Source organism: Calliphora vicina, chromosome 1 (genome assembly GCF_958450345.1).
Source record: "Calliphora vicina chromosome 1, idCalVici1.1, whole genome shotgun sequence".
Taxonomy (NCBI): Eukaryota; Metazoa; Arthropoda; class Insecta; order Diptera; family Calliphoridae; genus Calliphora; species Calliphora vicina.
This window is the reverse complement of record NC_088780.1, coordinates 135,415,571-135,433,919: the sequence shown is the minus strand read 5'-3', so window position 1 is coordinate 135,433,919 and position 18,349 is coordinate 135,415,571. Positions and strand designations below refer to the sequence as shown.

At 27.3% G+C, this 18,349-nt stretch overlaps 1 protein-coding gene across 1 annotated transcript in view; it reads right to left on the bottom strand.

The window, feature by feature from the left end:
• Positions 1-16,077: 16,077 nt before the first annotated feature.
• RYa-R (RYamide receptor) overlaps positions 16,078-18,349 on the bottom strand; it is a 297,762-nt gene continuing 295,490 nt past the window's right edge. Inside the window, exons 7-8 of the mRNA XM_065508487.1 lie at positions 16,832-16,923; positions 16,078-16,642 (exon numbers count right to left, since the gene is read on the bottom strand). Coding sequence (XP_065364559.1) covers positions 16,604-16,642; positions 16,832-16,923 — 131 coding nt within the window. The 3' untranslated portion in view covers positions 16,078-16,603. The remainder of the gene's footprint in view (positions 16,643-16,831; positions 16,924-18,349) is intronic.

The following is an 18,349-nucleotide window of genomic DNA, read 5'->3' as shown; positions in this document are numbered from 1 at the left end:
ATGTCCGATCTTATTGAAATTTTTTTTCTGAATTCCTATCCAATATGACTAACCTTGGTGCAAGTTTCTACCGATCGGAAGACATCGATTTCAAAAGTTGACATGAATTTTTTTTCACGAAATTTTTTTCACGAAAAATCGTATAGTAGAAACGTATTCTAAGAAAAATTGTAAGTAATTTTCGCCCAGAAACCATAGGTCTAAAATCAAATCCTATCTTGCGCATTTCGTCTTTTATACAATCTTAATTATCCATTATTTTTAATAGTTTTTTTTATTGGATAAAAGACGAAATGCGCAAGATAGGATTTGATTTTAGACCAATGGTTTCTTGAGGAAACTTTCTTAGAATTTTCCGTAGATTGCGTTTCTGCTATACGAATTTTTACGTTTTGATCGTCCATACAAATCGACCCAGCCTAATATACATATATGGAATATATCTGAAATATTTAATAATATCATATGCAGAGCCGCATTTCAACCAAGACATAAAGACTTCGATATCTAAAAATTTTGTACTTACAAACAGAGAAAAAAAATTCGTAATAGCTACTGAATTTGTGGCCACTCGAATGATTCTGTCTTCGTGGCTGAATTTTACACAGTTGTGGCAACAAAATTTTGGAAGGGGTAACAAAAGTTTGGTTACTTCAACCGACATTCTTCTTTATCAACTGATTTTCTGTTGATAGAATCGAAAAATTCTATGTGTGCAACCGAATCATTCGATTGGCAACAAATTCGGTTGCTATAACGAATCTGTTTTCTCTGTGTAATTTCCCCGAAGTGGATAATTAAGCATGTTTTATACTTACTGAAATTACATGTAAAGTAAATGTAAATAATTTCAAAGTAAAAATGTTTTAAAATTAATTGATGTTTCTTAAAAAAATGTTTATATATTAGGGGGAAAGAACCGATATACCAGAAGTCAAATCTATAAATTTATGTTGGATTGAAAAAATACTAAATGAGCGAAATATAGTCATGAACAATGATATGCGATATACAAATAACGAAAAAGGCGGTATTTTGTGGCGTGGCAAATATACTTACTATACTTACATGTATGGTGAAGGGTATATGTATAAATAATATGTAATCTCATAATGAAGCTTTTGGTTTTGAAATCTATGATTAATAAAATCCACACTGTTTGATTTAGCAATTTTAAAATCTTTAATAATATTTATTTATGTACTGTATATATTATTTAATCATCCATTTCATATTTAAAGTATTTTAGTTTATTTAATGTCAATAACATACATACAAAACATACATTTGGTTTTTTTTTTTTTTTTTTGTATTTGGGATGGAGGGTTTATTTCAGTTTTGGGTACATGAGACAGACATGTATTGAAAATATACACACAATTTATGTTCAAAACATTTACAGCAAATATATTTTATATTGAATTTAATGGAAAATGATTTATTAAATATGTAAACTAAATACAATTTAAACAAAAAATATATGTATAAATTGTTATTATTTATTGTGGTTGTAGTACAAAAAAACATGAAAACTACGTTATTAGATTACAGCTGTTGATATATGTATGTAGTTGTTTAAATTGTTTTGTTTTGTTTGACATTTAAATATTTTATTATTAGTTTTATTTTTTTTAAATGTTGTTTCTCAGAAACGACAAAAAGAAAATTTAAATTACAAAAGAAACCAACATTTTACATTTAATAAAGGTCTCAATTTAACCAAGTGATAAATATTTATAGATAAACATTTATACTGCTAAATATTTATTTAATTTTAAAAATTTGTTTTATTAATACACATGTATGTATATTTGATCATTACTATTTAGTTTCATTATGATACTGGCTTAAAATCTATTTCATTTACTTAGCTCAAAATACTATTTAATATTCGATTCACAATCATTTGGTTCAATTTCAATAAACTCTTATAAAAAGATGGCATGTACTTACATGTGTATATAATTTATTTATTTATTTTGTTTTGATTTTTTTTGTTTTTTTATTAAAGCTCATTACAATATATCCCTTATTTTTCCAATCACATTCATTAAATCATTTATGATATTAAAAATTTGAACTTTATGTAAAATAAAGCAAATGATAATATAAAATTAAAATATTAACACCCTTTCAAATCCACTACCGTTACCGAAATTGAATCCTGTTAAACAGTTGCATGTATCTGTTAAACAGAAGTTTTGGTCATGAGAACAATATTTGAGTAGCCGCTAGGGTATTCAATTAATCGGGTTTCTGGTTTAATCGGTTAATCGAGCAAATAATTAATCGAGGTTTAGATTTATTCGGTTAATAATCGGTTAATTTAAAATTATTCGATTAACCGAATAATTTCTATTTTAATTTTAAATTGAAAATACAACAACAAATTTTGTGTACAAAAACATAAAAAACAGCAAATAAGGTATTTGAGATCATTTTTGTATACATATCGCCTACTTGCTGCAACAACGTCATAACTCCGTGTTTTTTGAACTGAGTAATACAAAATATGCGCTGTTCTATAATCTTTCATATAGTTTTATCAGTTTTCAAAGAAGTCAATTATTTTTTGTGTGAGAGTGTTTTTTTGTTGTAAACATCAAAATTAAAATTCATGTTTTCTCGTATATTTGGTAAGTAAAAATTTGGGTTAAATACAGGTTAGAAAGATATTAACATCTACTATTTATATTTCTGAAATCGCATGATATGTTGAAAATTTATTTAAGAAATAGTAAAATGTCATGAAATATTCAAAAACGTTTTTCTCGAAACGACTTTTTTTGAATTATGACGTTGTTGCAGGAAATTAGCGATGTGTGAGTTTTTTTAGGGTTTTAGTGAGATCTTCTGAAATAATCTTTTATAAATAGAATATAATTTAAACGATTTTTTTCTTTAGAATTAATAAAACTTTTCTTGGAAAAAAACTCTCAAAAGCATGATAAAGAATATTCCTTTTTGGATTGTTTTAGATTTTGATTAATTTAACAGCTTCGTTTATACAAATATAAACAAAATTTCAAATACATGTAAATTAAATATGTCAGTTGTTATACAACTCAGTAATCATGTTTATAGGATGTTCAAAAAATATATAATTTCAATTTGAAATTTGTATTTGAATTGAAACGGATAAATAAATACAAAAGCATTTTTTTAAGTGCAAAAAAAGGATTTTCGGTTAATCGGTTAATCGACACAAATTAATCGGTTTATTTGTTATTTGAAAATCGGCAATTTCAAATTATTCGAACAGTTAACCGTCTAAAATTAATCGGTTAACCGATTAACGGTTAATCGATTGAATACCCTAGTAGCCGCAGAACGAAAGGTACTTTTTGAAAAATTAAAAATTTTGGAAATTGTTTTTTTCTAGCTGATTTCAACCCTAATAATATAAAAATACAAAAAAATCAATTTGTATAAAATTCGAAAAAGTACCTTTTGTTCTGCTGCCCCTCATTTTGGATGTTTGCAAGGTTGGCTATCGTTACCGTTCAGTTCCCTTTAGGGATTTAATCATAAATACCTTTAGCGATATTCTATAAATAATTTAAATTATAAAAATACTAATTTTTGACTTTAATAATTGAATTTATTTAATAACCCCATGAATAGATAAATACATATAGAAAGTGAGTCTGAAAAAACTTATACACACTATTCTAGCCAAAATTTATCCTTGGTGCAATAAATTATTATTTTTTTAAGCATGTTAGTTTTTAAAACTAAGTAAAAGAGCAAAAACATTTTTCTTTTAAAATTTTAATAATTTATATTTTTGAGTGATTTTCGGAAGTGGGTCTCATATGGGAGCTATGACCAATTATAGACCGATCACCATAAAATTAGGTCGTGTGATATGTCTATATTAAAGTTAACTATGTTGAATTTTATGTGTATACCAACATTTTTAAGTGATTTATGCACGTTAAAGTGATTTTTGGAAGCGTTTCTATATGGGAGCTATGACTAATTATGGACCGATCGTAACAAAATTTGGTGACCTGAATTTTGTATATATAAAACTTATTTGGAGTGGAATTTGTGGAGAGACATATATAAATTAAACATTTATGACCGATAAAGTCCAATTTCTGGAGGACATTTGTATGGGGGCTAGGTGAAATAATGGACCGATTTCAGCCAGTTTCTTGGTCCTTGGGCCGAAAATATAATATGTACCAAATTTCATCGAAATATCTTCAAAATTGCGACCTGTACTCTACGCACAAAGTTTACATGGACAGCCAGCCGACCAGCCTGACGGACGAACGGACGGACATCGTTTAATCGACTCAGAAAGTGATTCTAAGTCGATCGGTATACTTTAGACTAATATTTTGCACAAACGCCTTATACCCTCCCCACTATGGTAGTGTAGGGTATAAATATACCAAATATTATATTTTCTAACTCATTCATTCGCAACTGTTATTTCGATCAAAATGGTCATCGAAAAAAAGGACGTGAAAAAATACTGTTTCAAAAGTCATTAAACAGTATAAGGAAGACTTGAACATTGAAAGAAAACCTGGATCAGGTAGAAAAAAAAGGTCCAAAGTAGTCGGAAAACTCTTTCGAAGAGCGCCGAACATTTCTATGAGAAAAGAAGCTCGTTGGCTTAAATGGTCTGATTCTTTTGTGCGCAGAGACAAAACAATGCGGTAATGAACTAGAAGCAAATGAACGAGCTAAAATATTGAGGTAAAATTTTATAAAAAACAAGTAAGAAAGTGTGGTCGATTGGTAAGGTGTTGGGTTGGGTGCTAGACTAATATTTTTGGACGTTAATACAACTGCACAAATCCAATATACCCTTCCCATTATGGTGATGTAGGGTATAAAAATACACCTGTTGTGTAATTGACAGATTTTAAAAATATTTAAAACCAAGGATTTTAGAATGTTTTTTGTCTCTCTGCTGTAAAATTTGTGAAATGGGAATTAGCACGTTTGCACACTAAGCTAAGGATATGAAATTTTTTTTTTGTTTTTGCGATTTTTAAAAACCAAATTTTTCACACATTCCGTTATTGAAATACGAGTAACAGCAAATACCGTTACCGCTAAGCTACCGAATAACTGCATCAACAGTTACTTGAATAATCCAATTAATCGTTTCGCATCGGTAGCCAACCTTGGTTTTTTAGATTGCTCATTACCAAGGCAAGGATTTTCATGCACTAAAAAATTAAAAATATGCGCTTATAATATGCAATACAAAGAGAGAAAATATGCACTAAAAATGACAAAAATATGCAATAAAAACAATTTTTTATTTGAAATATATATGGGGGATTTCATGTCAAGTGAACCAACTTTTGAAATCGATGTCTTCCGATCGGGATGAAATTTGCACCAAGGTTAGCTCTATTGGATAGTAACTCAGACACAATTTTTCAACAACATCGGTCGAGAACTCTCTGAGTTATAGGGGGTAAAATTTTGACAATTTGGTCAAACAGGGGTTTTTTCTTATCCATGTAACTTATTACCTATTGTTCTTAGCAAAATGTGTTCCAAATAGTATAGATAGCTATTTCTTCGATCTTTCGAAAAAAAATATTTAAAAAAAAAAATAAAAAATTTTTAATATTTTTTTTCCGAAATCAAAAACTTTTTTGACTTTTTTTTAAAATACGCTATTTTTTTTTATTTTTTTTTTTTTCTTAAAATAAAGTTTAGATATTTTCCTTGAACACCTACTTGGTCGCTTAGTGGGATGCGAGTGGGATATCTATCAAAATAAATATTTTGTAACTCAAAACATAAAATTTTTGACTTTTTTTGCAAAATCAAAAACTTTGTTGACTTTTTTTTTTCAAAATGGACCCTTTTTAATTTTTTTTTTTAGGTCAAACAAAAGCTTAGATATTATCCTTGAAGACCCTTTTGGTCGCTTAGTGGGATGCGAGTGGGATATCTATCAAAATAAATATTTTTTAACTCAAGACTTACAATTTTTGACTTTTTTTTTTGCAAATACGATTTTTTTTCCAAATGGGCCCTTTTTTTAAAATTTTTTTTGTAGTCAGAAGAAAGCTTAGGTCCATTCCTTTAAGATATTTTTAGTCCCTTAGTGGGATGCGAGTAGGATATCTATCAAAATAAATATTTTGTAACGCAAGACATACAATTTTTTAATTTTTTTTTGCAAAATCAAAATTTTTTTCCAATATGGGCCCTTTTTTATTTTTTTTTTTTTGCTCAAAAGAAAGCCTAGGTCCATTCCTTTAAGATATTTTTAGTCCCTTAGTGGGATGCGAGTGGGATATCTATCAAAATAAATATTTTGTAACGCAAGACATACAATTTTTAATTTTTTTTTGCAAAATCGAAATTTTTTTCCAATATGAGACTTTTTTTTTAAAATTTTTTTTGCTCAAAAGAAAGCTTAGGTCTTTTCCTTTAAGACCTATTTTGTCACTTAGGAAGATGTGAGTAGGATATCTATTAAAATAAAAATGTTGTAACTCAAGACATTCAATTATTGACTTTTTTTTTTGCAAATTCGAATTTTTTTTCAAAATGGGCCCTTTTTTAAAAATTTTTTTTTAGTCAAAAGAAAGCTTAGGTCCATTCCTTTAAGATATTTTAGGTCCCTTAGTGGGATACGAGTGGGATATCTATCAAAATAAATATTTTGTAACTCAAGATATACAATTTTTGATTTTTTGGCAAAATCAAAAACTTTTTTGACTTTTTTTTAAAATGGGCCCTTTTTGTAATTTTTTTTTTGCTATAAAGAAAGCTTAGGCCTATTCCTTTAAGATGGTTTTGATCGATTAGTGGGATGCGAGTGGGATATATATCAAAATAAATGTTTTGTAACTCAAGACATACAATTTTTGTGTTAAAACATTTATTTTGATAGATATCCCACTCGCATCCCACTAAGGGACTAAAAATATCTTAAAGGAATGGACCTAGGCTTTCTTTTGAGCAAAAAAAAAAATTAAAAAAGGGCCCATATTGGAAAAAAATTTTTATTTTGCTAAAAAAATTAAAAAATTGTATGTCTTGCGTTACAAAATATTTATTTTGGTAGATATCCCACTCGCATCCCACTAAGGGACTAAAAATATCTTAAAGGAATGGACCTAAGCTTTCTTTTGACTACAAAAAAAATTTTAAAAAAAGGGCCCATTTGGAAAAAAAATCGTATTTGCAAAAAAAAAAGTCAAAAATTGTAAGTCTTGAGTTAAAAAATATTTATTTTGATAGATATCCCACTCGCATCCCACTAAGCGACCAAAAGGGTCTTCAAGGATAATATCTAAGCTTTTGTTTGACCTAAAAAAAAAGATTAAAAAAGGGTCCATTTTGAAAAAAAAAAGTCAACAAAGTTTTTGATTTTGCAAAAAAAGTCAAAAATTTTATGTTTTGAGTTACAAAATATTTATTTTGATAGATATCCCACTCGCATCCCACTAAGCGACCAAGTAGGTGTTCAAGGAAAATATCTAAACTTTATTTTAAGAAAAAAAAAAAATAAAAAAAAATAGCGTATTTTAAAAAAAAGTCAAAAAAGTTTTTGATTTCGGAAAAAAAATATTAAAAATTTTTTATTTTTTTTTTTAAATATTTTTTTTCGAAAGATCGAAGAAATAGCTATCTATACTATTTGGAACACATTTTGCTAAGAACAATAGGTAATAAGTTACATGGATAAGAAAAAACCCCTGTTTGACCAAATTGTCAAAATTTTACCCCCTATAACTCAGAGAGTTCTCGACCGATGTTGTTGAAAAATTGTGTCTGAGTTACTATCCAATAGAGCTAACCTTGGTGCAAATTTCATCCCGATCGGAAGACATCGATTTCAAAAGTTGGTTCACTTGACATGAAATCCCCCATATACATATTAATAAAAGAAAAGTATAAATTTCACTATTTTCAGATAGGGCAATTATATGGGGGCTAGGAGAAATAATGGACCGATTCTAACCAAATTCAATAGACTCCGTTATTGGAGCAATAGAAAAGATTTTACGAAATTTTGTCGAATTATAATCTACAAAAAGACACGATTTCATTACATCATATGTATACATCCGACGGTAAATGCAGACTGTTCTGCAGGTATTATCGAATTACTTCGTTAGCAAAAGTTTAATAATTTCTTGCAAACATTGGTACGAATAAAGATCTGGTGGATAAATACTAGAACGGGATACTTGAGGTCTATAGAGCAAAACATTGGTCTTCCCCAGACAAAAATCTTGATCTATCATACTTTAAGATCCAACTGTAAATGGCAAAGATATAACGAAAAATGTAAAAATTTATCCAAAAGAAAATTAAATATGCAATAAAATGGAAAAAATATGCTAAATAAATGTATTTAGCCCTTTCGCTATATTGTATCCATATGGATACATTTTAGATTTTTGCACATAACTTCGACATTTATGAATATTTTTAAAAAATTGTTTTTAAATCTATCTTTGGAATATATTTAGAGATGTTTACAATTTATTTCATTGATTTTTTTGTAAAAAAGTGTCTTCGATTTTTTGCCTATAAAATTTGTAAAAACTATAATTTTGTAATAGAAATGATTTAGAATGCTTAGAAACATATTAGGGAAATACAAAAATAAAAAATATTGGAAAAAAAGTCATTGGAGGCTTCAGGATAAACTTCCTGGACTAAAAATTTAATATGGTATAACGGAAAAAACAGGGCACGTAGGACCTTAATATTAATATCAGTCAATATTGATATCAAACCAACCATATGATATACCTAAAACATCTATTAACACCTCCAGTTAAAACTTGTAGCGAAAGGTTTAAAAGAAAACAAGTAAGAGAGCTATATTCGGCTGTGCCGAATCTTATATACTCTTCACGAAATTATACATAAAAATATTATTTTTTTTAAATATTTTTATTTAAACAAAATCAAAATTTTTTTTTAATGTTTTAAAATTTTTTTTTTCCAAATTGTTTTTTAATTTTTTTTAAAAAAAGTTTTTTCAAAATTTTTTTTTTTTTTAATTTCTTTAATTAATTTTTGTGGAAAAAGAATTTATGACAAAAAAAAAATGTTTGATGAAAAAAAAATTCGGGTTAAAAAATATTTTTTCCGATTTTGACCCATTGTATGTCCAACTTACTATGATCGTATATACGTCGTTGCAAATGTCTTTGAAATATCTATCATTATATATCCATATTGTCTATATTAATGACTTAGTAATCCAGATATCAAAAATTGAGGTTGTCCTAGTTTTTTCCTTATATCTCAGCCATTTGTGGACCGATTTTCTCGATTTTAAATATCGACCGAGCCGGAAGAATTTCGGAGATATTGATGTATGAATCGTGTATGTAAGTTATTTGGGGGCTTCGGAAAGTTGATTTCAACACACACGATTCCGCTATCTATAACGATCCAGAATATATATAGTTTATGGGGTCGCAAATGAAAAATTTGGAAATTACAAACGGAATGACAAACTTATATATACCCTTGCCACTCATGGTGAAGGGTATAAAAATTAAATGCATATTTTTATATGAAAATATGAAAAAATACGCAACAACAAATCGATGCCATTTTGTTGCAAATTCTTCGATTCGGAAAGATGAATTGCCAAAAGTGATTTTGAGTTACTGACTACAAACATGCATTTGCATAGAAATCCTTGCGCTGCTGATTACGAATCTGAACGAACAGTCAAATGCAATATGGCGGTCATCGTTTCTTTATTTTAGCTTATCGATGCTCATTTCTTAGCTGCATTACTTTCGCTGGAAAGTATTCGAGATTCGCTATTTTCGAAAGTATTCGAAAATAGGCATCGACAATAGATAGTTTTATTTGTTCCCAATTTTTTTAAATTATTTTTGATTTTGTAGAAACGTTTAAAAAATCGTTGCTTTTATTATGAAAATCAAGAGATAGGGAAATTAAATAGCCAAGAGTCCGGCAGGATGGACAACGATTTTTGTGCATATTGCTTACAAAATTTTAAGCGGAAACTTGTACTCTTAGGAAAAATAAGGGGCTAAATTTATATACTATACAATAAATAAATTATGTATTTCATATTAAAAAGTAAATAAATAAATAGGTACCTACATAATACTAATTTTGTTTCAAAATTAAACTAAAATTTTTAGCTTAATGATATTAATTTTAATTTATGTAAATAATCATACATTGATTTTTTATTCAAATCATTTTTTTTTTAAATAATTTTCTTAAAACTATTTCTAATAGAAAATAAATACATATTTATTTATTTTTAAAGCTGATTTAAATTTAAATATATTTTAGTTTACAATAGTTTGGACGCAAAAAAACTTAAGACTACGAAACAATTACAATCATTTTCTGAAATATTTAGCATAAACACGGAGAAACATGCTTGAATCAAATTGTATTTGACAGCCATCAGAATCCATTAGAGAAGTGGACTAGATTTTATGATTGTTACTGTCCCGAAAGTGTTTCGTAAAATAAAATAGTGTAGGAGCCTCAGGCACTCTAATTTGCCAATAATTACAAAAAGTTCTGACTGTTTATAACTCACAATTTACAATTTGGAGGAAAACTGACATGATTTGAAATAAAATACATTTCATATTAAACATCTGATGGCATTCATTATGTTTTCACCACTAAAAACTTTGGTGTTTGCATAAACTTTTCTTTCTCTAGCAACACTTTATTTAATTGGCTTTCTTTTGATGCAAGTGAACTCTTAAATCTTAGTTATGGGCTTGGAAAATTGTCTAGTCATGTTAAAAGGTCACCACCGACAAATGTGTATATTAGATTTTTACATTGTGTCTACATAAAATGTGATTATACCCATTTGGAATACTAAATATTTCTGATAAACAAAGAATATTTGAGGAAAATTTGTTCAATAGACAGATGGACATATGTAGCTAGATTGTTTTAGAAGTTTATAAATAAGCACCCATAATTTCCACCAATATTTCGACATTTTACAAACGGAATGACAAAATCAATAAAACAAAACGAATTATGCATTTTGTTAAAAATTTAATTTAGTTGGACCTCTTTAATCGTTGATTAAAATTAAGTATATTTATTATAATTATTGAATTTTTACCGATTATTTGAAAGCATTTTACTGGTTTTTGGTTTAATTTACTATTGAAAATTTTTCGGGAATTCCAAGGCATGAACATATTGTTTTAAATATTTCCCGGTAATGGAAAAAGTCAAAGAACCCAAGCTACATATCAATTTAAATACATGAATTATATTTCTTTAAATCCTAAAAAATACAAATAAAAATATATCGAGGGCGTATATTCAAAACCAACTATCTTAAAAAAACACAACTTTTCAGGAGAGCCAAAAAACAGTTTTTTTCGCGTATTACTTATTAAAATTTGGTATTCTACAGTATTTTTTTTTAAAGCAACTACTGAATTTCACATATAAATGGTTTTTAAAATTTTGCATTATTGGTGACTTTATGATAGATTATTCTTCTCAAAATATTCAATGTGTTTGTATGAAAATGATAAGATAGACGATTTTGCATTTTAATAAAATTAAATTATTTTGATTTCATTATGCCATCTGTCAGTTTTTAACGTGATTTATTTAAGATGACGGCTAATAATACAACATAAGATAAAAAAAAATTAACAATAAACAATATTAAACGAAAAGTTATAGAAAAAAATTTTTTTTTGAGTTTTATTGGTGTAAATTATCGTAAAATAACAACAACAGGAAAAAAAGGCTTCACTAACCACTATATAGATTTGATGCATAATGTTTACCTATGTACAAAAATTATAAAATTTTTAATTTCTATGGACAGATTATTTTAAAAAATTTTTTTTTCTAAAATTGTGAATTTTTTAGATGTTTGTTTCTCCATATAATTTATGATAACTCAAAAAGTTTTACTCCGATATTATTGAAGTAAACTTGGAAAACATCAAATTTACATAACCTTTATTTAATCTGTTTATATATTGCGTTTTAATCGACTCAGTAGTTTCGGAGTTATAATAACAAATTGAAGCAAAAAATATATTTTTTACGTGAAAATAACAAATTTTTGTTAATCGAAAACAGCAGAACTTTTTCAGGTTTATTACTTTGTCGCAAAGCCGTATCTAAGACCAACAAAATGAGATATCGAAGATAAAAATCGATTGATTCTTTTCGAATTTATTCACAATTAAGTGAATTCGCTCATTTTCACAAAATTAAACTTTTTTTTTTTAGATATACATAAAATTGAGTAATTAATGTTCTTCTTTCGATTGCTTGAATGTTGAAAACATTTTTTTCATGCTATGTGCAAATTTTGAGTGAATGTGCGTGTACTTTGAGTGAAAATTTTACATGTGTTTTGTTATCGTAACAAAAATTTTAACAAAACCGTTTTTGAGTTATCATAAATTATGTGGAGAAACATTTAAAAAATTCACAATTTTAGGAAACAAATTTAAAAAAAAAATCTATCCATAGAATTTAAAATTTTACCATTTTTGTACTTAGATGATGCATCAAAATTGTGTAGTGATTTAAAAAGCCTCCAAAATTTTTTCGATTTTGTTGCCCTGTGTAATACATGACACTTTCAAAGTATAAATTTTTTAAGCAAACTCCAACTTTAACCATTTATTTTTATGCCATTGACACTATATTTTCCAAAAACAAAATGGTAAAATATTTTCATGGTAATTCAATTCAGAATCGGCGGCATTTGATATTTTGATAAATGATAGAAAAATGTATAATTCATGTTCAGCATGCAAAAATTAGTGAGAGAAAAAATTAATTGCAAGAAAAAATTATTCCAAAAAAAATATTTGAAAATTAATTATTTGAAAAGATAGAGGGTTTGCATTTGGAAAAAATTAATTGTGTGAGATAGAGAAATAACAAAAATGCAAATAAAACAGCAAAATGAAATATGTTTATAATGAAATTCACACCATGGATGAGGGCTGTTTTACTGAACATTTTACCATCAAAAGGTCGTTTTCGTGAAAATCAAAGATAGAGGGGTTTTGAATAAAGGCCCTCGATATGTGCCTTTAATATAATTTCGGTTAATGTATGTTTCGGAACGCATACCCTCTATTTTTTTTATATATATAAAACAATAGTAAAATATGAAATTTTGTCTTTCTATCATGATTGCAACCTGTGCCGACTTGCGATTTAGTTTTGTGGTGCATTTACAAGGGGAAAAAATGGAATTTTTTCAGTTTTTGTAAAAATTTTGCCATTAAATTATTACTTTTGTAATTTAATTTAAAAGAATCGATATGTGTACGTAATTGTCGTTCTAATAAGACATAAAACACAAAAATTGGATAAAAAATGTTAAAGTTATTAAAAAATCTCCAGGCCATTAACGTGTCTCAGGCCACTAGAACAAGAAACGTATGAACAAAATTAACATATTTTGAGAAATATTAAAATAAGAGCTTACTTTTACTTAAAATATATACATATTTACTTGTATATGAGTTTTTGCCTCCGTAGGATACCGTTAACTATTCCCAGGTATGACCAAAAAAAAATATTTTTTTAACGGCAGTTTCAAAACTCCAAATTTCAAATTTTTAAAAATTTTGTTAAACAAATTTTAGAATTTTTTGATCATCACTTGGGGATTTTTTGTCAACATAATAGGGAATAAAAATGTGAAAAAATCATGTCAATACCTCCTATAGTTTTTCCGTACCTACGATATAAATTTTACGATTTTCGAGAAAAACTAATTTTTGGGTCATATTTTGGCGAATGAGCCGAATTTCCTTACTGTTATGATTTTTAAGTAAAAGCTATTCAGAATATTATAGTCCATGTAATTCTAAATATAGTTTAAAAGTTTTACTAAAATCGGAAAACGTCAACCCTTAAATCGAGAAGGTCAAAGGTCAAATTTTTCAATTTTTCATGGAAAAATAGCGAAATGTCATATATTTTTTTGCCGATTTTGATGAAACTCAAGAAAAGTATAACATGATGTCTAGTATTTATAATAAGAGCACAAAAATTAAAATTAACCCTTAATAGCACTTGGAGTTCCCTATTATGTTGACAATAAATCCCCAAGTGATGTTCAAAAAATTCTGAAATTTGTTTAACAAAATTTTTAAAAATTTGAAATTGGAGTTTTGAAACTGCCGTTAAAAAAAATATTTTTTTTTGGTCATACCTGGGAATAGGTTAACGGTATCCTACGAAGACAAAAACTCATATACAAGTAAATATGTATATATTTTAAGTAAAAATAAGCTCTTATTTTAAATTTCTCAAAATATGTAAATTTTGTTCATACGTTTCTTGTTCTAGTGGCCTGAGACACGTTAATGGCCTGGCGATTTTTTAATAACTTTAACATTTTTTATCCAATTTTTGTGTTTTATGTCTTATTAGAACGACAATTACGTACACATATCGATTCTTTTAAATTAAATTGCAAAAGTAATAATTTAATGGCAAAATTTTTACAAAAACTGTAAAAATTGCATTTTTTTCCCCTTGTAAATGCACCACAAAACTAAATCGCAAGTCGGGCACGGGTTGCAATCATGATAGAAAGACAAAATTTCATATTTAACTATAGTTTTATATATATAACAAAAATTAGAGGGTATGCGTTCCGAAATTCCAAAAAAAAAAATTTTGGGACACTCTAATGTACATATGTATATTAGTGTGTCCCAAAAAAAGTTGTTTTTCATATTTTCATGGGTGCTCAAGCATAATTTGAAAGCTTATAGGGTAGAGTATTTTTGAGATTTTTTTCAGATTTTTCGGAAGTGGTCGCTCAAATCGATTTTTTTCTAAAAATCGGGTTTGTCGGCCTTTTTTGATTTTTATTCATAACTTTGTCAAGATCGACTTTCATCACTTTTGAGGACACAGCTTAAAAGCAAAATGTCCGAGCTTTATTTTTGTGTGCAAAAATTTTTAGTTTTTGTAATGAATTGGCTCATTAAGGTGCCCTACATTACAATTTTTCGATTATTTCCATAAATTTTGTAAATAAGGCTTTATAACTTTTAAAATTTTTATGAAAATGAAAAAACTAAAAATGCAGTTTCAAAGATCAATTAATTCTTAATAAATTGGAGACAACAATTTTTGAATTTGCTTATACCGTTCCTGATTTATATAAAGCAAACGAAAACTGTTGTGTACACAAAATTATATTTATACCCTACAACACCATAATGTAATCAAACTACAAGTCGCAATTTCAAAGATAAAATTTGATACAAGCTATTATATTGCTAGTTGGACGAAGCATATTGAATTTGGTTGGAATCGATCCATTATTTCTACTAGCCCTCATACGATTGACCTATCTAAAAATTGATAAAATCTCATAAATATCTTAGTTATAAAGATATCTAAACCAAATTGAGCACAAATAAGTTTTGTATAAGCTAAACTCGCGCCTACCAATAATTAGTCATAGCTCCCATATAAGGTCCACTTACGAAAATCACTTTAACTAGCATAAATCTCTTAAAAATATTCGTATTCAAATAAAATTCAACACAAATATGTATATATACAGAAGTCATGTCACCAAGTTTTATAACGATCGGTCCATAATTAGTCATAGCTCCCATACAAAGCCCACTTCCGAAAATCATTTTAACGAGCACAAATCTCTAAAAAATGTTGGTACATTTTACAAGAAAATTGTTGTCCCTAAATTATTAAGAATTAATTGTTCTTTCATACTGTATTTTTAGTTTTTTTCATTTTCATAAAAATTTTAAAAGGTCACCTTAATGAGCCAATTCATTGCAAAACCTAAAAATGTTTGCACAGAGAAATAAAGCATGGACATTTTTCTTTTAAACTGTGTCCTCAAAAGTAATGAAAATCGTCGGTCTTGACAAAGTTATGAAGAAAACTCAAAAAAAAGCCAAAAAAACTCGATCTTTGGCAAAAACTCGACTTGAGCGACCTCTAAACCTCTTCCGAAAAATCTGAAAAAAATCTCAAAAATACTTTACCCTATTAGTTTTCAAATTGTGCTTGAGCCTTAACAAAAATTTTTTTTGGGACACCCTAATGTAAATAAGTAAACTTTTAATCATACCAGTGAATTTCAAACACCCACACACACTAATTTCAAACTATTTATGTTTAAAAATAGATACTTATACGATAGAAAAATGTAAATGCTATCTATTTGGTAAAAAAAATATGTACACTTAATACTCAATACAAAAACATACATACATATATGTGTATGAATATGTATTTATTTGTGTCTGTGGTAGTACAAAATAATTATAAGTTTATTTCAAATAAACAGTTCCACGTAAATAGATAGATACATACATACATATTGATTCAATTTACACCATAAATAATTATGAATTTATAATTTTTTGCTATTTGCTATTTGGTTTTGGTTTTTGTTTCTAAAAGAGGGATTTTCCTTTGTTATAAGCGGATGCAGATAGATGTGTATTTATATTTATGTCACATATTCATGCAAGTGCATCTGAATCTGCTGTTGGTAAAGTTGGTTGGTTGGTTTAGCTGTTTACATAAATTTTTCCAAATTATCATTGAATTTATGATGTTTATGAACCTGGCACTACCGCAACACCGTTGTTTCCGCACATGAAGATTGACTCTAAAATGAAACGGATGAAAATTGTTTTGAATAAATATGCAAATGATAGTGAAAATTATTTGGTTAATATGTATTATTAGCATAGTTTTAGGAGGTGGCAGTTTCAATATTTGAAACTACCCAGTAGGAAATATCATTATGATAATTAGCAAAAATTCTTGGTGAATAAATACTAATATTCATACTCACCGCGTGCATAGAATTCGTTCGTATCTTTCGTCTTGTGCTGATGTATGTGGTGCATGTGTTCACACGTTGCAGGTGGAATGCATCGTCCGTTCCTTTATGTTGAAATAAATTATAAAGTATAACAAAATATTAATATTATTGTTTTTATTAAAATTATGGCCTAAACTACACAAAAGAGTTTTCAAATTGGCGTATGTTTTTTTTTCAAATTTAAGCAATAAAAAATTGGACAAAGACAATCAAATTCCCGTTATAAATACTTGATATATTTCATAAAACAGTAACTGAAAATACAAATGGCCACAATAACTTTATAATGGAATAGAATGACCAATGAGACCAACTATATTTTTGAAATTTTAAATATGAAATTGAAATACAATTGGAAATGGTGTGGTGTGTGTAGAATACATGTATATATCCTTTAGTTTGGATTTGCGATCAATTATGGAGCAAAGACAAATTCTTAGGAACCGTTCTAGAACTAGTTTCTTGATCAATGATTTATGTTTGAAATTGTCACGCTTGGAACTAGTTTCACACATTCTTAGAAAAACTTCTAGATATATATAGTTCCTTCATCAATGATTTTTGTTTGAAATTTTCACCCTCCTCACCACTTCAGAAATTTCCAATTATATTTCAGAATTTTCTAATTGAATTACAATTGTATTTCAGAATTTTCCAATTCTATTTCAGAATTTTTCAAATGTATTTAAGAATTTTATAATTTTATTTCAGAAAGATCCATTTGTATTTCAGAAAATTCTATTAGCAATACCAATGGAAATTTCTGAAATACAAATTTCTGAAATACAATTGGACATTTCTAAAATAAAATTGGGGTATTTACATGGTCTACTATTTGGTCATAATATCCAAATATATTATGATAGTTTAAACAAATTTTTCTAAACTAATAACACTATTTGAACTATGTTTATTGTTTTATCATAAAATAATGCAACAACTATTATAATATATTTGGACATTATGAATAATAGCAGACCATGTGAATACCCCAAAATAGAAAATTCTTAAATAGATTTGGACATTTCTGAAATACAATTAGAAATTTCTGAAATACTTTTGGAATGAATTGGAATTGTTTGAAATATAATTAGAAATTTCTGAAATACAATTAGAAAAATTCTGAAATAAAATTGGACATTTCTGAAATACAATTGGAAATTTCTGAAATATAATTAGAAATTTCAGAAATTTAATTGGAATTTTTTGAAATATAATTATAAACTTCTGAAATCAAATGAAAATGGTGTAGTTCTACGGAACAGTTCTAGAACTGGCTCTTTCATCAGTGATTTTTTTTGAAATTGTCACGCTTGGAACTAGTGTGAAGAACAAGATAAGGAATTTGTATTATTTCTTTGATTCATTTATAGAATTAGCTGTAGACTTAAAGATTTTTGAATTCTTTCAATTGCAGTTTCATTAGATGAATATCTTTTGAAAATATTGCCGTAGAACTTAATGTTGTGTTATTTCCAACATTTCCAG